Here is a 21,170-nt window from a genome sequence, read left to right as displayed (position 1 = left end):
CTGGTTTAAAAACTTTTATTTCTTTATTTTTTAAAGAGTTTATTTATTCAACAGAGAGAGAGAGATCATAAGTAGGCAGAGAGGCAGACAGAGAGAGGGGAAACCAGGCTCCCTATTGAGCAGAGAGCCTGATGTGGGGCTCGATCCCAGGACCCTAAGAACATGAGCTGAGCCGAAGGCGGTGGCTTAACTGAGCCACCCAGGAGCCCCCTAGTTTAAAAATTTTTAGAATGGAAGTTTTATCCTTGCAGAAAATTCTATTCTACTACAGAACCTCTCCTGAATTATTAAATGTCTTCATTATGAAGATGACATATGTATTTAAACTTTAAGAGGAAAGGTGATTTTGAATGTACGTTGTGTTCTATCTTTATTTTTTTGATAGGTTATATAGGAAATAAAACATAAAAATTCACTTTTCTTATAAGATCTTCTAAATGATTTACAGAATCATCTCTTGTTTTCCTATGCTTATTCACTGTTGAAAACAAAAGAAGCCTTCTCCTTTGGACTCGTGTTGTATTTACTTAGTAGTTTTGATAACATTATGTGGCCATTGTTTTCAGTCAGAAAAAGATCATAAACTAAATGATATTGACCTTTTATAATTACTTAATCACTACAAATGCTAAAAAAAATCTTTCCAGTGATAAAATGTAAAGTACTCAAGTATGTAATACATTTTTAACAGTTATGGATTCACATTTAATTACAATGAGTGTACAATTAGCAGCATCTTAAATTAGGTTTGGAAAAGGTTATTTAGTTCAGAGAAAAAGTGCAATTAAGATTTTCTCTACCTAGATTAGGAAAACCTATGCTCATTTTGTTAAGATATTTGAGATTTCAATATAAAATTAGCCTTGGTGAATTTAAAAATTTTTCCAGTTTTTGTCCATTTGGGTTCATTGTATTTTATTTCTGATCATATATCTATAATTGTATGTACTCATGTGTAGCCTAAGATCAAACATTTATTTATCATTAATGTTTATTTTTATTTTTATTTTTTTATTTAAAGGTTTTTATTTATTTATTTGACAGAGAGAGACAAAGGAGAGAGAGGGAACACAAGCAGGGGGAGTGGGAGAGGAAGAAGCAGGCTTCCTGCTGAGTAAGGAGCCTGATGTGGGGCTCAATCCTAGGACCCTGGGATCATGACCTGAGCCAAAGGCAGACACTTAACAACTGAGCCACCCAGGTGCCCCTAATGTTCATTTTTAAAACAAATTTTTGTGATCATTATCAAATTCAGAAATTACACTTTTTCCTAAAATACTTCTAGCTTTCAAAAAAATGACTTAAGTGAAGAGGCCATTGAGAGAAATCTGTTAGAGATTATACTAGTTTTTGAATAACCTATGAATTGAAAAGTCAGTCCCTGATTTCTAGGTTTGCCCAGTTTTTATTTTTTACCGTACATAACCTGAAGTTTTGTTCACTATATAGTATAAATAATCTTTTTGTAAATAATCTTGTCAAACAGGTATCGAGTCATTCACAACTTTGTCTTATCCCTGTTGACCTTTCCTCCAAGTCAGTTGGTTGCCTACCTGTTCATCTTTACCCTGGGAATTGAAGTATTAGTGAGTAATTTACCGCATTACAGCATTTTCAGATCTCTTTCATACATATGTAACTCCTTTTAAATGACCTCATTCTTAATTTCTTCTTTGGAATGCATTGCTAGGTTCTCAGTTTTTTCTACCGCTACACACTCACCGCTGGACTTACAGCTTTCGCGTGTTGGCCATTTATCACTCAGCTACAGACTCGAGCAAAGGTACAAGTATTTGTTTTGACATAGGACAGACGAGTCGCTGCTGTGTTTTGATATGTGTTTAACTCAGGGAATTGTTCATTTTTAGAGAAAAGGGTAGACCGTGTCTTTACATAAAGAGCTCGGTCCTTTTGACAGGAGGACCGAGGTTACCTTTAAGTGACTCACATAGACTTTCATATCAAAATGAATTGGTCGTGTGCTGTTTGAAATACTCTGAGGCAGAACTGGTATGTTCTTCTCTAAATTGCTTCCTAGATTCCATTAGCCTCAAATATCTAAAGGATGGTATTGTCTAGAGCAGTGGAGCAGCTTAGGAGGCAGTGCTCGGAACTCAAGTCAGAGGAGTCACCTTTCCCCGAGCCCTGAGAATTGGCTCATGTTTCCACTTTGATACTTTTTTGATGGAGGTAACAGGAGGATGGAAATACCTTCTTTCCACCTTATGAGAACTTAGAAGATTCTCCATATAATTTTGTATCTTAATCTAATTGCAAAAGTATTTCTACTTCCTTCCCTCCTGAGCTCAATCACTTGATTACGATTGCAGGCCAGCTTTCCTTTAGGTGCCATCAGTATATGGTGTCCCATAAGTTGATTGAAGCCCTTGCTGTGAAATATGACCCAGGTTTAAATCCTGGCTGTTTCATTTGCTGGTCATAGACTTGGTACCACTGATACTTTAACATCTCTGAGCTCCGTTTCCTCATCTGAAATATTGTGAGCAATATAACCCACCTTATGAGGTCACTGTGGGAAGGTAATGCTAATTACCTGTGGGAAGGTAATCAGCTAATGCTCATATTATACCTAATACAGTACCTATCACATGACACATCCATCACCCAGAGGAACTGTTTTATGGTTTAAACAGCTCTAAGGTTTTGAATGTAGTCTTCACAGCCATGTAGCCTGTGAAACACTGAAGACAGTTTTCTTTACCATATTTGTCTAAAGATAACTTTTTTATTTATTTTAGAGCATCTCACTGAGTTGGATTTTCTTCTCTTTGCTCCTGGGAGTGTTCCCACTGATGCCTGTTGTAGGACGAAAGCCAGATATCTTTCTAGTGTATGGACAATATTTTAACTTATTTTCTTTTCAACATAATTGTTTTTCTCAATCCACACCATGAAATCTGAACCTAATCTTGGTCATGAGTTTAAAAATAAACTAATGAATAAAAGTTAAAATACTAATATCAAACAGTTAGTCAGAGATTTTGGCTCAGGCTCTGGGGAGCATTAAAGCTCCTTGGAGATGCTCCTGGGCCTTCAAAAAAATGAAATTGGACCAAACACTGATAATTTAAAATGCCAAATTAAAAAAAGGTCTAGAAGCTTTTGTATATTGAGGAATCAGTAAAAGGTTTCATATGAAAAAATGTTCTGTTTGCCAAAAATGAAAATATCTATAAGCCATTGATGCAATCTTCATCTTTGCCTTTGAGCATGTCCACACTTTACATGTCTTAGAATAATGAAATCGTTTTGGTTTTTTTTTTTTTCATTTTATTTATTTTTTTCAGCGTAACAGTATTCATTGTTGTTGCACAACACCCAGTGCTCCATGCAAAACGTGCCCTCCCTATTACCCACCACCTGTTCCCCCAACCTCCCACCCCTGACCCTTCAAAACCCTCAGGTTGTTTTTCAGAGTCCATAGTCTCTTATGGTTCGCCTCCCCTCCCCAATGTCCATAGCCCCCTCCCCCTCTCCCAATCCCACCTCCCCCCAGCAAACCCCAGTTTGTTTTGTGAGATTAAGAGTCATTTATGGTTTGTCTCCCTCCCAATCCCATCTTGTTTCATTTATTCTTCTCCTATCCCCCTAACCCCCCATGTTGCTTCTCCATGTCCTCATATCAGGGAGATCATATGATAGTTGTCTTTCTCCGATTGACTTATTTCACTAAGCATGATACGCTCTAGTTCCATCCACGTCGTCGCAAATGGCAAGATTTCATTTCTTTTGATGGCTGCATAGTATTCCATTGTGTATATATACCACATCTTCTTTATCCATTCATCTGTTGATGGACATCTAGGTTCTTTCCATAGTTTGGCTATTGTAGACATTGCTGCTATAAACATTCAGGTACACGTGCCCCTTCGGATCACTGCTTTTGTATCTTTAGGGTAAGTACCCAGTAGTGCAATTGCTGGGTCATAGGGTAGTTCTATTTTCAACATTTTGAGGAACCTCCATGCTGTTTTCCAGAGTGGTTGCACCAGCTGTGTTCCCACCAACAGTGGAGGAGGGTTCCCCTTTCTCGGCATCCTCGCCAGCATCTGTCATCGTCTCCTATTCTAACCCGCATATAATGATCTCTAGGGGAGGAAGCTCTGTACCTTGACAACTTTACCATATCTAACCACTTAAACCGTTAGAAAATTCTGTATACATGCGTGCTGCCATCACACTATTTCTTCTCGATATATCCCAAATACACCTCTAAAATAATTGATTACCTTTGCTTTCAAATTATTATCAAGAAATCCACTGGCTGTGTGTGTATGTGCGTGTGCCTGTGTGTGCTTGACAGGCTAATGAGCTGTATTTCATGTAACATTTCATTTCATTTTCTAATCATGCAATCGTCTTTGCTACTTTGTTTTGAACTCTGTATAAGCAACTTTTTTAACATTTCAACCTAATCTTTAATTGATGAGGGTAGATCTTTTTTAGCTGAAGGAATGATATTTTTTAAATGATATTTTTTAAAGTATATGTTAATTTTTGGTTGTTATGTTATTTATATGATATTTATCCGTGAACACATTTATCTCATTTCTGTGAATTACTAATATGGAATAAGTCAGGAACTATTCCAGAAAATCCATTTATTAGTAGAGCCCAAAATAATTGTATTGAATTCTAAGACCATACTTCTAAGCCATAATTTATTAGTGTTACTAAGTAAAAATATTTGGTATCTGTCATAAACTATATGTAAGAAGATGAATTCAAATATTTTCATTTATTTCTTGCTTTGTCTTTCAGTGTGAGCTCTCCTATTGTCTTTAAAAAGCCCCTTTCCCCACTTTGGTCAGTCTGCTTTTCTGTCCTGCTCAAGCAATGTTGGCATAGTTGAGCAGAATTTTTTTTATATACTAAAAGGAGAAGAGATTATATAAATAGTCTCCGTAGAAATTTGCCACTTGCATATTTTGCTAAAGATGATTTCAAGATGCAAATGTGTTAAAACATGAGAAATCTAATTTGTATTTTTAAAAATTATGTTTTTTCCCTCTATGCTTCTTAATTTAAATTCCTCAGTGATTTAAGTTTGTGCTGGTATTTTAGTAGCTATATTTGCAACTTCTTTACTTTGACTCCTGGTTCATGGAGAAATTTCTACTCACCATTTGATCTTTCACATCACCTTCCTTCTTTAGAAACTTACCAAGACAGATATGTGAAACATTTAAGGATAAAATTATAGGAAAAATAAAATATAAAAAATAACAATAAATCTTACTTCAGTCTCTAAAATAAAAACGTATTTTCCAGTGAATTAAAATACCAAATTATTTTTTTTTAAGATTTTATTTATTTATTTGGCAGAGATCACAAGTAGGCAGAGAGGCAGGCAGAGAGAGAGAGGGGGGGAAGCAGGCTCCCTGCTGAGCAGAGAACCCGACGCGGGGCTCTATCCCAGGACCCTGGAATCATGACCTGAGCCAAAGGCAGAGGCTTTAACCCACTGAGCCACCCAGGCGCCCCCCAAATTATTTTTTTTAAAGGAAAAGCAAACAATCTTGATCATGACGGCTATTTTCATAAGTTTTAATGGTAATCCATGTTGAATGTATAACTACTTTTTCCCCTTAAAACAATCAAAACAAAAATAAAAACAATTAAATATTTTCCTAGGAATTCCTGCTTTGCATTCATTTTTAGCCCTGCTTTTTGCTCTTTCTTAATTCTCTTTAACCAACTCCTTTTCTCTTAGTTTTTGTATTGCCTGCCTCCAGATTGTGTCCTTAACCTTATTTCAGTTGTCCTGTTACTCAGATTTTTAGGAGGCGAGAAATACAGCTTAATATTAGTATACCATTTCCTTGGTGTCAGTTCCTTCAGCTTTAGGAACCATACCATACCTGGTGTTCTTGAAAAAGTATAATTTATCGGGGCACTGGGTGACTCAGGCTGTTAAGCATCCAAGTCTTGATTTTAGCTCAGGTCTTGAGGTTCAGGTCTCAGGTTGTGAGATCAAGCCAGCCCACGTCAGACTCCAGACTGGGAGTGGAACCTGCTGGATATTCTCTCTCTCCCTCTACTTCTGCCCCTCCGCACCTTCCTTCCTCCCTCTCTTTAATTAAAAAAAAAAAGAAGAAGAAGTGTAATTTGTTGTTTCTTTACTGTATAGATGCCTCACCTGCATGCTGTCTTTGTGATCCCCGTCCTGCCCTTCCTTTAGCCCCGAGCAGCTGAGGAAAGTACCCAAGATCAATGCTAGAAGGAAACAAGTTGTCCTCCTAACAACAGTAGGGAATAGAAATGTTGATCCTTTTTGTGTGAATTAGTGCTCATAGTCAGAAAATTTATGTTGTAGACACTGATGATATGTTTGTATGACTATTTTTTATGTTGTTTTCTGTAAATTTATCCAAGTCAGGCTAAGAATTATGGTAGCTGGTATGCATAAATTTTTAAAAAATCAAAATAATCAACAGATTAAAAAATTTAGAAGTTCAAAAATTCAAAGAAATAAGGTAAAGATAACTAAAAAATTGTGAGAAATGAAAAATAACCCCATCCCTACTGCATCTTTTTTTTTTTTTTTAAGATTTTATTTATTTGTTTATTTGTCAGAGTAAGAGAGCACAAGCAGCGGGAGGAGCAGACAGAGAGAGAAGCAGGCTCCCCACTGAGCAAGGGGCCCAATGCAGGACTTGATCCCAGGACTCTGGGATCATGACCTGAGCCAAAGGGAGATACTTAACCATCTGAGCCACCCAGGCATCCCCTACTACATCTTCATCCTGTGATTTTTATTCCTGTTATACCAACATATCTATTTTGCTCCTTCATCTTGATAAAACCAAATGACTAATAGGGTCTACATTAGAGTAGATATCTGATATGTTTATATAATATGTGTTCCAGTAACTGTCTTAAGAAAAATTAAAATTGTGAATTGTGTTTTAAAACAGAATGGGTGCCGGCTTGCTGGTTCTCCTGCTATCCCTGTGTGTTATAACATCTCTCTTAAAAAGAAAAGATCATTTTATAAATGAAGAGCTGCCGTTACATCTATTTCAGGTCAGTTACAGGTTTTCAACACCATGTTATACTAATGATAGACCAAACGGATCTTATGGTTGTATTTAATGATACTGTTCTTAAGATGCCATCATATTTATATTGCTCAGTGCCTGCCATTTGAGCAGAAAGTTCTCTGTTTAAGATATTACATGGAAATATATTCTCTAAGAGGTATGAAATAGCCAAAAGGTCAGCAGGAGGCAGCCCGAAGATGCCAAGAGAGCCGAGGTTAGGGAGATATAAGAGGCATCCATATTGACCAAAAAGCTGAGCTGTAAACAGCCTCCTTTGGTCTGAGATTCTGTATTGTTCTCCTTTGAGTCAGGGGAAGGGTCATCTTTGAAGTGAGAGCAGCCTCTGAGTATGTGTATATAAAGAATAGCCAGTTTAATACTTCAGATGATGTGCCAGGGAAAGTAGACTTCACCTTGGTTGCTGACTTTGGTGTGGTAAAAAGAACTTTGAACTTGAGGTTTCAAAATAAGGTCAATTCCCAGTTACGTTGCATACTAGATGTGCGATTTTCAGTAATATACTTCAGTCTGTTTGTTTTTAAACTGTAGAGATAGTACAGAGTTGTGAGCATGGAAACTACTTGTTTGTTTTTTTAACAAAAAAATAAAAGAACACATCGAGAACACTGACAAGAAAACTTATAGGAGTCTTCTCAAAAAATTTCCTCCGAACATAGCTGGGGTAATAGAAAGTAATGCCAAGAACGCTGTGAAATAAAAGTATAACAACACTTAAAAGATGTTATTTTATTGGGCGCCTGGGTGGCTCAGTGGTTTAAGCTGCTGCCTTCGGCTCAGGTCATGATCTCAGGGTCCTGGGATCGAGTCCCACATCGGGCTCTCTGCTTGGCAGGGAGCCTGCTTCCCTCTCACTCTCTCTGCCTGCCTCTCTGCCTGTGATCTCTCTCTGTCATAAATAAAAAAATAAAAATAAAATAAAAATAAAAATAAAAATCTTTAAAAAAAGATGTTATTTTATTCTTGGAGAACAACAGAGAACATATAAAATGAGAAGAAATATTTTGTCAAATGTTCTGTCAAAACAAAGGAAGGTATATTTCATTTTAAATGGTACACTGACTAAAGCCTGTAGGTAGCTTTGACAGAATTCACCTATAATTATGACTACTTTGGCAGAAGTGAATGTTTCTGAATCCCACTGTATAGGAATAAGTATATTTAAATTCCTGTAGTCTTTGCTGAAAATACCCCTGAGTTGGTAAATCTGTTATGAAATTTCTTTTTACATTAACTTTATTAATTTGAATTAATTCCTCTATTGTGTAGCATATTTTTGGTGATTCCAGCGTAAATCTCTTTTGACATATTAACATCTCTGACATGAGAATGTGTCTTACAATTGAAAGGATCCTAGGATTGTGTCATAGCTTTATCAATAATTTTTTTTCTAAAATTCTTTTTTCAATTTCTTTTCTGAATTCACTGAAAATATAAGAGAAATTAAAGGTACCTCAAGGGTTGGTGATGAGGTTGCTAATCTGATCTCTAGGAGATAATACTTTATTTACAGCCATAGTTATGTCATTTCTTAAAAATAGCAAATAACCCATTAGTTCAGGGGTTGGCAAATAATTTCTTAGAGCACCAGATTATAAATATTTTCAGCTATGGGTCATATGGAGTCTGTTGTAAATTCTCAACTCTACTACTGTAGTGTATGGGGAGCTGTAGACTATGCATGAATGAATGAATGTAGATTACACATAAGTGACTAAGTTTCGAGAAAACAGTATTTCTAGGAACAGGCCACCAGCCTACAAGCCATAGTTTACCAGTTCTCCGCTTTTATATATATTCCCTGAAGAATATTGTGTTCCTTGTGTTCCCGGTACCAGGTGAACATTCAGACCCCAAATATGTATTGAGTCAGTGGATATGACTGGGTGAGAGCCACAAGTAGAAGACACCCAACCACATGGCACCGTCTGCATTTCCACGGGTTAAGAAATCTTCAACATTAATAATGAGTATTTCTAAATAGATATGGTGTGATCACGTTTATCAGACTACTCTTGAAAGTGTAAAATGCCTTATTTAGTGCTTGTAAAGGAGGGCCTTTGCTTACTACCAGACCTCTATCCTGTAGCCTTGGCTGGGAGACGGTCAGCTGGTCCAATTTCAGTAGCTTTGGGGCTAGATGCCAGTTGTTCAGGCAATTTTCTAAGGATTCTTTTTATATACAAATTAGTCTTTCACCACCTTCTCTTCTACTGGTGTGTTTTGTATTTACTTTCAGATGCTGAGCATTGTGCTTTCCATGTATGTTGTGTATACGACCCATGATAGTTTGCTCAAGAAACAAGGACTGCCTCTTTTTAACCAGATCATTAGCTGGATAACATTAGGTAAGAGGGCAATCAAACCAAATGAGTTAATGTTATTTTATCAAGTCATATCTTAAAATTGTCCGTTTACATCTGTATTACTGTTATTGAAAGAAATAATTTTATTGAATGAAAATAATAATAACCAACTATGATTTGTATCTCATGCTGGGATTTAACAAAGAAAATTAGAACTTCTGTGACCATTTATGTGTTAATAAGAATTACTTGATAGAATATTATTTACCTGATAATAAGGCTATATTTATTCACATTTGATAAAACCCTAAGGGATTCCCGAAGCGATTTTTATGCTGAAATTTCCTGTCAATTCATAAATTCTCCATTCTTACACAGGGACTAGGAAACAGTTCACTTTTAACCTGGATTTCCCTTGCTGAAAATAACATTGATTAGTCACCTCCCAACACATTACACCTTTTATAAAGCCAGTTAAAGGTTTCAAAACGCATTCCTCTATAGTACCTTTACTTGAGGATCCTGAAATATGCATGTGAAGGAAACAGAAATAATTTAAGGACCTAACATTTTCCTTTCAACTAGAAGACAAGACAGGGGCAAGCTTGAATCTAGGTTTTTCCTTTAAAAAAAAAAAGACATTTTGTAATGCCTATGAATAATGTAACATGCAGTTTAACCCCTCTAGGTTTTTTTTTTTTTTTTTTTTAATGATTTTTGTTGTTCATCATTTAAAAAGAAAAAGCTCTTTGGATGGAACTTTACCTTAAAAATGATGGAAGCTATTCTTCAGGCCTTCCCATTAAATTTCTTGATTTAATAAGATTATCATTTATATTCATTTTGTATGAACAATATTGATGACCGCTCCTTCATTTAAAAACAAAGCATGTTCAGTTTGTCCTGTGTTCTGTCACTGCACTCTTCTGTTCCCTGAGAATAGTAAAGGTAGACCAAATCCCTGCCCATTTGGAGCTTAGATACTGCATGGAATGGGTGGGTAATATTTCCAGTGAGGTGACTATTAGTAATGATCTCTCTCACATGACATGTTAGTTTTTAAATCTGCAGAAAAAAACCCAGAAACTGTGAATGGGAACTGTGGTATTAAAGGAACGTCTTTCTGTCATAGTGCATAACTTCACGAATGCAGTCATATACAACACACACTAGCAGGTAAACAACATAACAATATACGGCAGATAGGAGGTCCCATGTCCATAGTAGCAATGTAGCCATTGCTCATTCCTTTCTAGGGCAGCCTGGCCCACCTCCTCAGTTTTCTGATCTACCTAAGGATAAACTGCAGTGAAGAGAAGCAAAGAAAACACAACTTGTGTGCATTTCATTATATCTCATTTTTAAACATCTAAAACTTCCAAAAAGATTAAAAAAAAAAAAGAACATTTACCAGAATTACAGAAAGCCTTCCTCCACTTCATGTACTTGGCCCTCATCTGTGTTTATGATTATATGTATGGGTAACATTTTTTAGATACCATATTCACTATTTTTATTTATTCTGCCATCCTTATGTTAATTTTTCAGTTGACCTAGCAATGATCATGGCCTTTTTTCTTTCTTTATCTTTTATGACATTGACATTTTTGAAGAATATAACCCAACCGCAACCCCAAGCCCGCAATGGACTGTTACTCAGTTTGAATTTGTCTGCTGTTTCCTTGTAATTAAATTGAGGTTATGCATTATTGGCCAGAATACTGTATAAGTGATGCTGTGCCCTTCCTCGGGTCACATTTGGAGGCGCATGATCTCTATCTGTCCCTCATTGTTGATGTTAATTTCCATCACCCTATCAAGGTGTTGCCCGGTGTTTTCACTGTGCATAAGCTGTCAGTGGGGACACACTCTAAGACCAGCAAATATCCTCATCAGAATTTCTCCCTAGATGTAGCATCCATTCGTAAATCTTTCCTGATCCAGTCTTTGTCATTATCTCTACAAAGTGACTCTTATGGCATTTACCAGAAGTTCTCAGCATTCTCCTCTAAGAATCTTCCCTTCTTTCCTATTCATTCATTCATTTGTTCATTCATTCACTCATTTATCTATTTATTGTTATTGTGGACACATGAGCACCTATTTTTTTCAAAGATTTATAATTCATTACTGTTGATACTTTGGTGCCCAAATTGTCCCAGACTCGGCTAGAGATAGCACCTTCGAGCTAGCTTGTAAATAGACACCCAACCTCCCTTAATTTTTTTGAGCACTTTCTTATTTTCTGGCATTAAGAGGATGTTTACCTTATAAGGTTTACTTTATATCCACACTGTCCAAGCTCTAGAATCAGTTATTTCTCTGAAGAAACATAGCTCTTTTTATTGGGTGAATGGTATTAGACACCAAGATCTGAGTGCCATATGTACTCAACATGACTGGGGTATCTTTGCTTCTTTGCTCTTCAATGGACAGAACTAAGAAATACATGCTTTTATATACATAAAACTTCTCTTACATATAGATTCATATACACACATCAACACACACATATATGCATGTTAACATGCATATACTCATACCTATAGATATTTCAGGAATCATAAGTTCACACTGATACCTATATTTCTATCTGTTCTTTCTTGCCTTCCCCCATTTCATATTTATATGTTCCTCCCATGAAGATAACCAACCCTGGTTCCAACACCATCAACATGTATACTCATTGGTTCAGTCCTGTAGTACATCAAAGCAATTTCAGGAGTGTTTCACCCATACCATCACAAGAAACAAACTTAATATTATTCGAGATTTGTTTGTAATTCTCACTCTGCCCCCCACACTTCATCTTACCCAAGACCAAGGGTTTATGGTTAAATATCGTGTTCATATTTATTTGGATTTGCCTGCCTGCCCCGCTCCATCCCTTCCTCCATTTTGTTCACTGTGATCATGATATTCATTTGAAATACAACAAGGTTTGTTTGTTTCAGTTTGCTGTTTTGGTATTTTTTTTCTTTCCTATTCTTTTTTATGTAATTCTTTGTGTATGTAGGATAGTCACACGCTTCCAAACATAACAACTATACAAAAGGTTATACTCAAAGAAGTGCTGCCTGTGGTACTTTCACCCCATTCTCCTGTACCCCTAAGCCTTCATGGGCTATAACCTTCATTGCTTTCTGGTTATCCTTCATGTGTTTCTCTTTGCACTGATAAATAGACATAAATATGTTTTCTTATTTTTCCTCCTTTCTTACCCAAAAGGGGTAGCATTTTACATATCTTCTTTTGTACTTTGCATCTTTCACTTAATACCTCTTGGTAATCACTTCATATCAATTCTTAGAGCTCTTCTTTATTCCTTTTTAGAGCTATTTAGTTTTCCATTGTGTGTGTATTCCATTGTTTATTTAACCAATCTCCTATGCTTTCATGTTGAGGTAGGTAATCCTTTTTTTTTAATCACAAATAATTCTGCAACAAATAACCTTGATCATATGCGTTGTTCATATTGTTAGAGGTATATTTTTGGGGTAAATTCCTCGAAGTTGTATTACTGGCGCAAAGGGTAAATGCACATGTAGTACTTTTAGATATTGCCAAGTTCCCCTCCAGAGGTGTACCATTTCTCATTTTGTCAAAAATATTAGAAGAATGCCTCTTTCTCCATAGCCTCACCAAAGTGTTTTGAATTTATGCCAGTCAGCAAACTTATGCCAATCTTGTGTTTGAGAAATGTTATCTCTGTTTTTAATTTGTATTTTTCTTATTATGAGTGAAGTCAAACATCATTCTTCATGCTTAAGAGCCATTTTTAATCTCTCTCTTGGGAATTATCTATTCATCTCTTTCCCCTTGTTTTCTATAGAATTTTTGGTCCTTTGCTCTCATTTTTAAAAGGTCTTTATAAATTAGGGGTATTAGTCCTTTACCTATGATATTTGCAACAAAAATTTTTCAGTTTGTCACTTACCTTTTGACTGTGCTTATGATGTCTTTTGCCTGCAAATGATTTTTATTTTTGTATAATCAGTCTTTTTTTAATGCACCTGGCTTTTTAGTCTTAGCCTTTCCTTGAAACTTAGGTTGTGGAGGAATTCTCTCATATTTCCTTCTTATACTTGCATATTTTTACATTTTACATTTCAATCCTTGATATATTTAGAGTTAATTATTCTAAATATATGGTTTAAGGAAAGGATTTAATTTCATTTTTTTCTAAATAGCCATCCAGTATCATTAATAAAGACTTAATTTGCCCCAGTGACTTAAGATAACACTTCTATGTCATACTAGATACACTGGTCTATTTCTAGACTTTCTGTACTATTCTAATTATATGTCTATTCATGTGCCAGTAATGTACTGTTTTATTACAGACTTCCTAGTATATTTCAATAAAGTCTGAACTTTAGGATCTACTTGCTCAAACTTCAAAAAAAGCCTGCTGGAAATTTTATTGAGATCATAATAAGTATGTAAATTAACTTTGGGAAGACATATCTTAATCATGAGTAATGTTGAGACATTTTAACCAAGAACAAGGATGTCTTTCCACTTGCTCCAGTCTACTTTTGTGCCTCTAAGAGTAGTCTTTATTGTTTTCTTCATATTTCTTGTTAAGTACATTGCTAAGTGTTTTATCTGCTTTTTTTGCTATTGTAAATGGGCTTTTCTCACTCATTTAGCTTCTGTTATTGAGATAAGTTGCTATTGATTTCACATTCTATTTTTTTTACTGAATTCTTTCATTTTTTGAGTTAGGTTTATCATTGACTTTCTAGAATTTTCCAAGTATACTATCATGCCATTTACAAATTAGATTTATATTTCCCCCCCTTTTCTGTTCCTAGTATCTAATTGTTTCCTTTAGTTCATTTGTATTCGGTAGTATCTCCAGAACAATGATAAATAAGTGGAGATAGTGAACTTCCTTGATTTTTTTTTTCCCCTTGATCTTAGTGGGAATGCCTCTGGAGTTTCCCCATTAAGGTGGATGTTGGCTTTGAGATTGAGGTACATATATTTGTCATGTTAAAGAAAGTACATGCATTCTTGTTTTATTTAGAGTTCTTATTAGGAATGCATGGGTGTTGAATTTTGTGAAAGGCTTTTTCATCATCTGTGGCGATAATAATGTGATTTTTTTTTTTCTTAGACCTATTAATATGGCCTGTTGATATTACCAAGAGAGTTTCAAGTATTGAACTATCCTTGCATTCTCTATATAAACCTCTAAGACACATTTTATTATAATGTATTATTTTCTTAACATTGTGTTGGAGTCCATTTGATAGTGTTTTTCCATCAATATTCATGAATGATATTGACCTTTAATTTTTTTTGTTCTATACGTATCAGGTTTAGGTATCAATATTAAACTTCTTCATAAAAAAATAAGTTTCTCTTTGATTTCTATACTCTGATATAATTTAGACAACACTTGGGCCTATCTGTTCTATAGAGTAAGAATTACCCTTTGAAACTACCCAAACCTAGTCTTTGTTAGGTAGTTCCTGATGACTACCTATATTTCTTATATGAAATTGGCCTGTTTAAGTTTTTTAACTCTGCTAGGGTTAGTTTGGGAAACTATATTTGCCTAAGGCATTAAACACTTCTTCTAGATTTTCAAATTTATTTGTATAGAGGGATGCAAAGTAATATCTTAATGATTTAAAACAGTTCCTTCTGTATCATTAGACATTTCTTTCATCATTTATTTTGTGTATTTGCACTTTTCCCCTTTTCTTTGATTAACTTAGCTAGTAGTTTGTCCTTTTTGTTTATTTTCTCAGAGTTTGGATTTTGATTTATTAATTTGTATTTCTACTCACTACCTCTTTAATTTTTTTTTATTTTCAACTTCTAGTTTCATTGCATTGTGCCTGAGATTGTTGTTTGTACTATTTCCACACTTTGGAGCCTACTGATACTTTCTTTGTGCTCTAGTGTATATGATAAACATTCCATATGTGCTTGAGAAGAAAGTATAGTCTCTCTCATAAGACTGTACTATTTGGGGCGCCTGGGTGGCTCAGTGGGTTAAAGCCTCTGCCTTCAGCTCAGGTCATGATCCCAGAGTCCTGGGATCGAGCCCCATATCGGGCTCTCTGCTCAGCAGAGAGCCTGCTTCCTCCTCTCTCTCTCTCTCTCTCTCTCTGCCTACTTGTGATCTCTGTCAAATAAATAAATAAAATCTTTAAAAAAAAAAAAGACTGTACTATTTAGTATATATCCAGAATATCTACTTTGTTGGTTATGTGGTTTTATATTCTTGTTTTTCATCAATTTATCCTATTATATTGAGAGTGGGGTATTACAGTTTTCTGTTATTAGTATATTACTTTTTATACCTTATATAAATTTTGTGTTATGTAGATGATTGATATGTTCTTTGTAGCAAAATTTCTAACTTATATTGTCACTGTGGAATGTGGCTTTAACATCACAAGGTGCCCCTCTTTGTCTTGTTTATTGCTTTTTGGCCTGAAATGTACTTTATCTGGTATCGGGATTGCAACACTGAATTTCTTACTCTTAACATTTGCCTAGTCCTTTCCTTATTTTTAGTCTTTTGAATCACCGTGTTTTAAGTCTGTTTCTTATTCAGCATAGAGTTGGGTTTTGCTTTGTCTGCCAATTTGAACTTTTTTCTATTAAGTGAAAATATTCGTGGTTAAGCTTGTTCTCAGTATTTTCTTATGTTGTAGCTATGTGCATATTGTGCTATAGTTCCTGCACTTCTCTCCAAATTTGAATGTCCTGTATCATTTTATTTATTGTCCTTACTGATTTTGTCATTGTTTTGGGACGGTTGAGATTCAGTCTACTGCTTTTCTCCAAATACATAAATGTTCCTCTTGGCATCTGTCTTATGTTTATGTTTATTTATTTATTTATCCCCCCCCCCCCGAAGAAGTTATTTATTTATTTATTTTCAAATATTGAGATATTGGGCCTCTAGGACTTATTTATCTAATGGTTAAGTTTCTACCTTTAAACAGCTTTCCAGGGCGCCTGGGTGGCCCAGTGGATTAAGCCTCTGCTTCGGCTCAGGTCATGATCTCAGGGTTCTGGGATTGAGCCCTGCATCGGTCTCTCTGCTCAGCTTGGAGCTTGCTTCCAGCTCTCTCTCTGCCTGCCTCTCTGCCTACTTGTGATCTCTCTAGCAAATAAATAAAAAATAAATTTTTAAAAAAATAAAATAAAATAAACATCTTTCCAATTCCACCACCACCCAGCTCCTAAAAACCACACTCATAGTGTATGTATGTATGTATGAGTGTAGCCTCTTTTAGATTCCACATATAGGTGAAATCGTACAATATTTATCTTTCTCTGCCTGGCTTATCTTACTAAGCATAGTGATCCTTGGGATTGTCCCAAATGACAGGATTTCCTTCTTTCTCATTTTTGAATTATATTCCATTCTATATATCTATACCACATTTTCTTTATTCTTCCATTGACAGAGACTTAGATTATTTCGATGCCTTGGCTACTGTGCCTAATGCTACAATAAACATGAGTGTACAGATACCTCTTCAAGATCTTGTTTTCAGTTCTTTTGGATAAATACCCAGAAGTGGGATCATTGGATAATATGGTAGTTCTATTTTTAATTTTTTGAGGAGTCTCCATACTATATTCATAGTGGCTGCACCATTTTATATTCCACCAACAGTGCACAAGGCTTCCAATTCTCCTACATCCTTGTCAGCTCTGGTTATTTTCTGTTTCTCTTTGTCTGTTTTGTAATGGCCATTCTACCATGTGTGAGGTGATATCTCATTGTGGTTTTCATTTGCATTTCTTGATGGTTAGTGATATTGAACACCTTTTCACGTACTTGTTGGCCATTTGCATGTCTTCTTTGAAGTAATATCTGTCTAGTTCCTCTGTCCATTTTTTAATTGGATTTTTTGAATTAATGAGTTGTGTGAGTTCTTTATACTTTTTAGATAGTAACCCCTTATCTAATATATGGTTTGCAAATATTTTGTCTTATTCCACAGGTTGGCTTTTCATTTTGTTGATTGTTTCTTTTGACATACAAAACTTTTTCATTTGCTGTAGTCCCACGTGTTCATTTTTTCTTTTGTTGCCTGTGCTTTGGGTGTCATATTAAAAAAAAAAAGAAATTATTGCTGAGAATAATGTTATCCTAAATCTTATCCCCATATTTTCTTCTAGGAGTTTTATGCTTGAGTCTTTCATCCATTTTGAGTTGATTGTAGTGAGTGGTATAAGATAGTGGTCCAATTTGATTTTTTTTGCATGTGGCTATTTAGTTTTCTCAACACCATTTGTTGAAGAAGCTATCCTTTCCCCACTGAGTGTTCTTGCCTCCCTTGCCAAATATTAGTTGACTGTGTATGTGGGGGTTTATTTCTAGGCTGAGCATATATTTTACTTTATTTTATTCCATTTTATTTTTTAAAGATTGTATTTATTTATTTGAGAGAGAGAGAGAGCACAAAGGGAGAGACAGGGAGCCCAATGTGAGGGTTCAGCTCCCACTGAACAGGGAGCCCAATGTGGGGCTTGATTCCAGGACTCTGGGATCATGACCTGAGCCAGAGGCAGATGCTTAACTGATTGAGCGAACCAGGTGCCTCGGAGCATACATTTTTTTTTTTTTTTTTAAAGATTATTTATTGGGCGCCTGGGTGGCTCAGTGGTTTAAGCCGCTGCCTTCGGCTCAGGTCATGATCTCAGGGTCCTGGGATCGAGTCCCACGTCGGGCTCTCTGCACTGAAGGGAGCCTGCTTCCCTCTCACTCTCTCTGCCTACTTGTGATCTCTCTCTGTCAAAATTAATAATAAAAAAAAAAAAAAAAAAAGATTATTTATTTATTTGACAGAGAGAGATCACAAGTACGCAGAGAGGCAGGCAGAGAAAGTGAGAGGGAAGCAGGCTCCCTGCTGAGCAGAGAGCCCGATGTGGGACTCGATCCCAGGACCCTGAGATCATGACCTGAGTCGAAGGCAGAGGCTTAAACCACTGAGCCACCCAGGCGCCCCCGGAGCATACATTTTAAATAAGACATTTAGTCCTTGAGATTGAGAGAACTAGGTACTAGAGGATGCCTACCAAGTGCTGTAAGGCATGAAATAGTTGACTTATAGGTAGGTCAGCAGATTCTCCAGAGATCTCTTCCAGACACTAATCCACCTAGTCTAGTTCCAAGGAGCACTTTTTGCTAATGTGCTGATATCTCCAAATGGATTGTATGTTATGAAACTGGTTCTAATATATGTCACTCAGAATGGGGACTCTTATTTCCCCCTCATCAATTTTTTAGACAAACGTAAAACAAGGATAGAAAATAGAGTTTTACAGAAGAGATCTCATTTGAATTGGCTTTTATAATATTAAAATGTTGCTTTTATTTCTGTTAAAATATGTATCAGGTGAGGATAACAGTATTGGAACTACACATCTGAAAAAGATCAGAAGCTATTTGTCTAGGGGACTATTGATGTAACTTTCAGAGTCTTACATCCTGCAGTGACTTGACTTTGAAGGGGATTATCTTTAAATTTAACTTATTAGTAGACATTGGTTAATAATAATAATAGCAGCTCAGAGTTATTAAGCACCTATTATATCCCTCGCACTATGCTCAGGGAGCATTTTACAAGTGAAGTTGTATTTAAACCTCCCAACAATTTATTTGTATCCTCACTACTTGACAGATAGGAATACTACTTAGATGGGTTAATACACTTGCCCCATGGTTAAAAAGTTAATAATGAATCAGCCAGGATTTTATCCCAAGTTGTCTGTCTCCATACTCCGGAGTGTTTAACTCCAGGCATGTTTTCTGCCTGACTAGGATGATGAGGAACTTAGGCCTATTTCCTTCCCAAAATATAAATGGGGAGTTAATGTTTACTCCCCTCCTACTGAAGTGCTTGCTTTCTTGTCCTATAGGGGAAGATTACTTCATTACTCTTAATACAACTCTCATGTGGGGAAATCCTCTTCTATTTTTTGTTCTCTGAGTGGCACACTATCGCTCTCAATGCATATACTTTGCAGTGGGAAAACTTGGGAGCAGAAGGAGGTTAGGAAAAATCAATTTCTGGGGAGTAAGTTGCCTTTTAGCTATATGCCTAATTAAGAGAAATTTGCTAAATCTTGAGCAACATGTTGTATTATGTTTTTTTATTATTTATATCAGCAAATAGCAAATTACTCATTTAGTGAGCAAGGCTAATTAAAATTGAGAAGATCTGAGCCAAAATGTGGTAAAAATAATGAAATGTGATTTTAATTAAAAATGTGAAGTTTCGGGGCACCTGGGTGGCTCAGTGGGTTAAGCCTCTGCCTTCAGCTCAGGTCATGATCTCAGGGTCCTGGGATCGAACCCCACATCAGGCTCTCTGCTCAGCAGGGAGCCTGCTTCCCCCTCTCTCTCTGCCTGCCTCTCTGCCTACTTGTGATCTCTCTTTCTCTGTCAAATAAATAAATAAAATCTTTTTAAAAAAATGTGAAGTTTCATCGCTTCTAGGTCTTTTGGCTAAGATCAAGTGTAAAAATGCAAAGTTGCAGGGGTGCCTTGGTAGCTCATTTGGTTAGGCCCCTGACTCTTTTTTTTTTTAAACTTTATTTATTTGACAGACAGAAATCACAAGTAGGCAGAGAAGCAGGCAGAGAGAGAGAGGAGGAAGCAGGCTCCCTGCTGAGCAGAGAGCCCGATGCGGGGCTCGATCCCAGGACGCTGGGATCATGACCTGAGCCGAAGGCAGAGGCTTTAACCCACTGAGCCACCCAGGTGCCCCAGGCCCCTGACTCTTGATGTCCACTCAAGTCATGATCTTGGGGTTGTGAGATCAAGCCCCATGTTGTAGGGCTCTGCACTTAGCCAGGAATCTGCTTGTCCCTCTCGCCTCTGGCCCTCCTTCCCAGCACCACCCCCCCAACTCCTCCGCATACTTGCACGCACTTGTGCCTGCGTGCTCTCTCGCTCTCTCTCTCCCAAATAAGTAAAATCTTTTTTAGGAAATGTGAATTTTCAAATTTCTTACCAAAATGATTAGGATAAGTATAGCCCATTTGAGAGGTCACAGAAATAATAAATTCTATAAATGACACTAGAATTGGTGCTTCTCAACTCATATACATTGTGTTCGTCGTACTGACACCGCCCTGCTTTGTTTCACTGCAGCCTCTTCCTTCGTCCTACCGCTGCTGAGTCCGACAAGTCTGTTTGAGCGACTGTTCAGCATACTTCTTTCCTCCATGTCAGCCTACCTGCTGCTAAGCACAGGGTATGAACTGGTTTTAAATTTTAATTTTTAGTAGCAAGTTTTAAATGATCTTGACATTTCTCTTTGAATATCTTACCTCTGGAGATGAAAAATGTATAAATCTTGGGGAATAAATTATACATATTTTCTGCTTCATAAGAACTATATATAAGTTGATCGTAAATCTTCTGCTTTCTTTTTCATACGTTCATAGTATTGCCTGTTGTCTTTGTCTTTCTGTTTATTTCCTGAAGATGCTAAAATGTCATTTCACTACCATGTTAAAAGTTCCTGTTGATTATGGAGGAATTTGAAGTCTCAAACAATGAGTTAGGAGAGCTGTATCATTGTTACATTCCTTTCCTGCACTTCAAATTATTCCTTGATTTGTTCATTCTTATTTGAATATACCTTTTAACTCTTACATATATTTGGTCCAAATATTCTTTAGATTCAGAAACTTTCAGAATATTTTCCCAAAAGTTAAAGAATCCCTTTTTATTTAAGATTTAAATTTTCTGGGGCGCCTAGGTGGCTCAGTGGGTTAAAGCCTCTGCCTT

The 21,170-nt window shown here is 36.2% G+C and overlaps 1 protein-coding gene across 7 annotated transcripts in view; it reads left to right on the top strand.

Moving 5' to 3' along the window:
* Positions 1-21,170, top strand: part of PIGN (phosphatidylinositol glycan anchor biosynthesis class N) — a 106,201-nt gene that overhangs the window by 51,100 nt on the left and 33,931 nt on the right. For 6 of the 7 annotated variants that reach the window (XM_046025663.1, XM_046025661.1, XM_046025662.1 and 3 more), the window contains 6 exons: positions 1,487-1,586; positions 1,691-1,783; positions 2,760-2,851; positions 6,939-7,047; positions 9,322-9,430; positions 20,529-20,631. In XM_046025663.1, the coding sequence (XP_045881619.1) occupies positions 1,487-1,586; positions 1,691-1,783; positions 2,760-2,851; positions 6,939-7,047; positions 9,322-9,430; positions 20,529-20,631 (606 nt within the window). The remainder of the gene's footprint in view (positions 1-1,486; positions 1,587-1,690; positions 1,784-2,759; positions 2,852-6,938; positions 7,048-9,321; positions 9,431-20,528; positions 20,632-21,170) is intronic. The other variant, XM_046025665.1, reaches the window with a different exon arrangement.

The sequence above is a fragment of the Meles meles genome, chromosome 12 (genome assembly GCF_922984935.1).
Source record: "Meles meles chromosome 12, mMelMel3.1 paternal haplotype, whole genome shotgun sequence".
NCBI classification, from domain to species: domain Eukaryota; kingdom Metazoa; phylum Chordata; class Mammalia; order Carnivora; family Mustelidae; genus Meles; species Meles meles.
The sequence above is the reverse complement of the archived record's forward strand: the minus strand, read 5'-3'. Positions and strand labels throughout refer to the sequence as shown.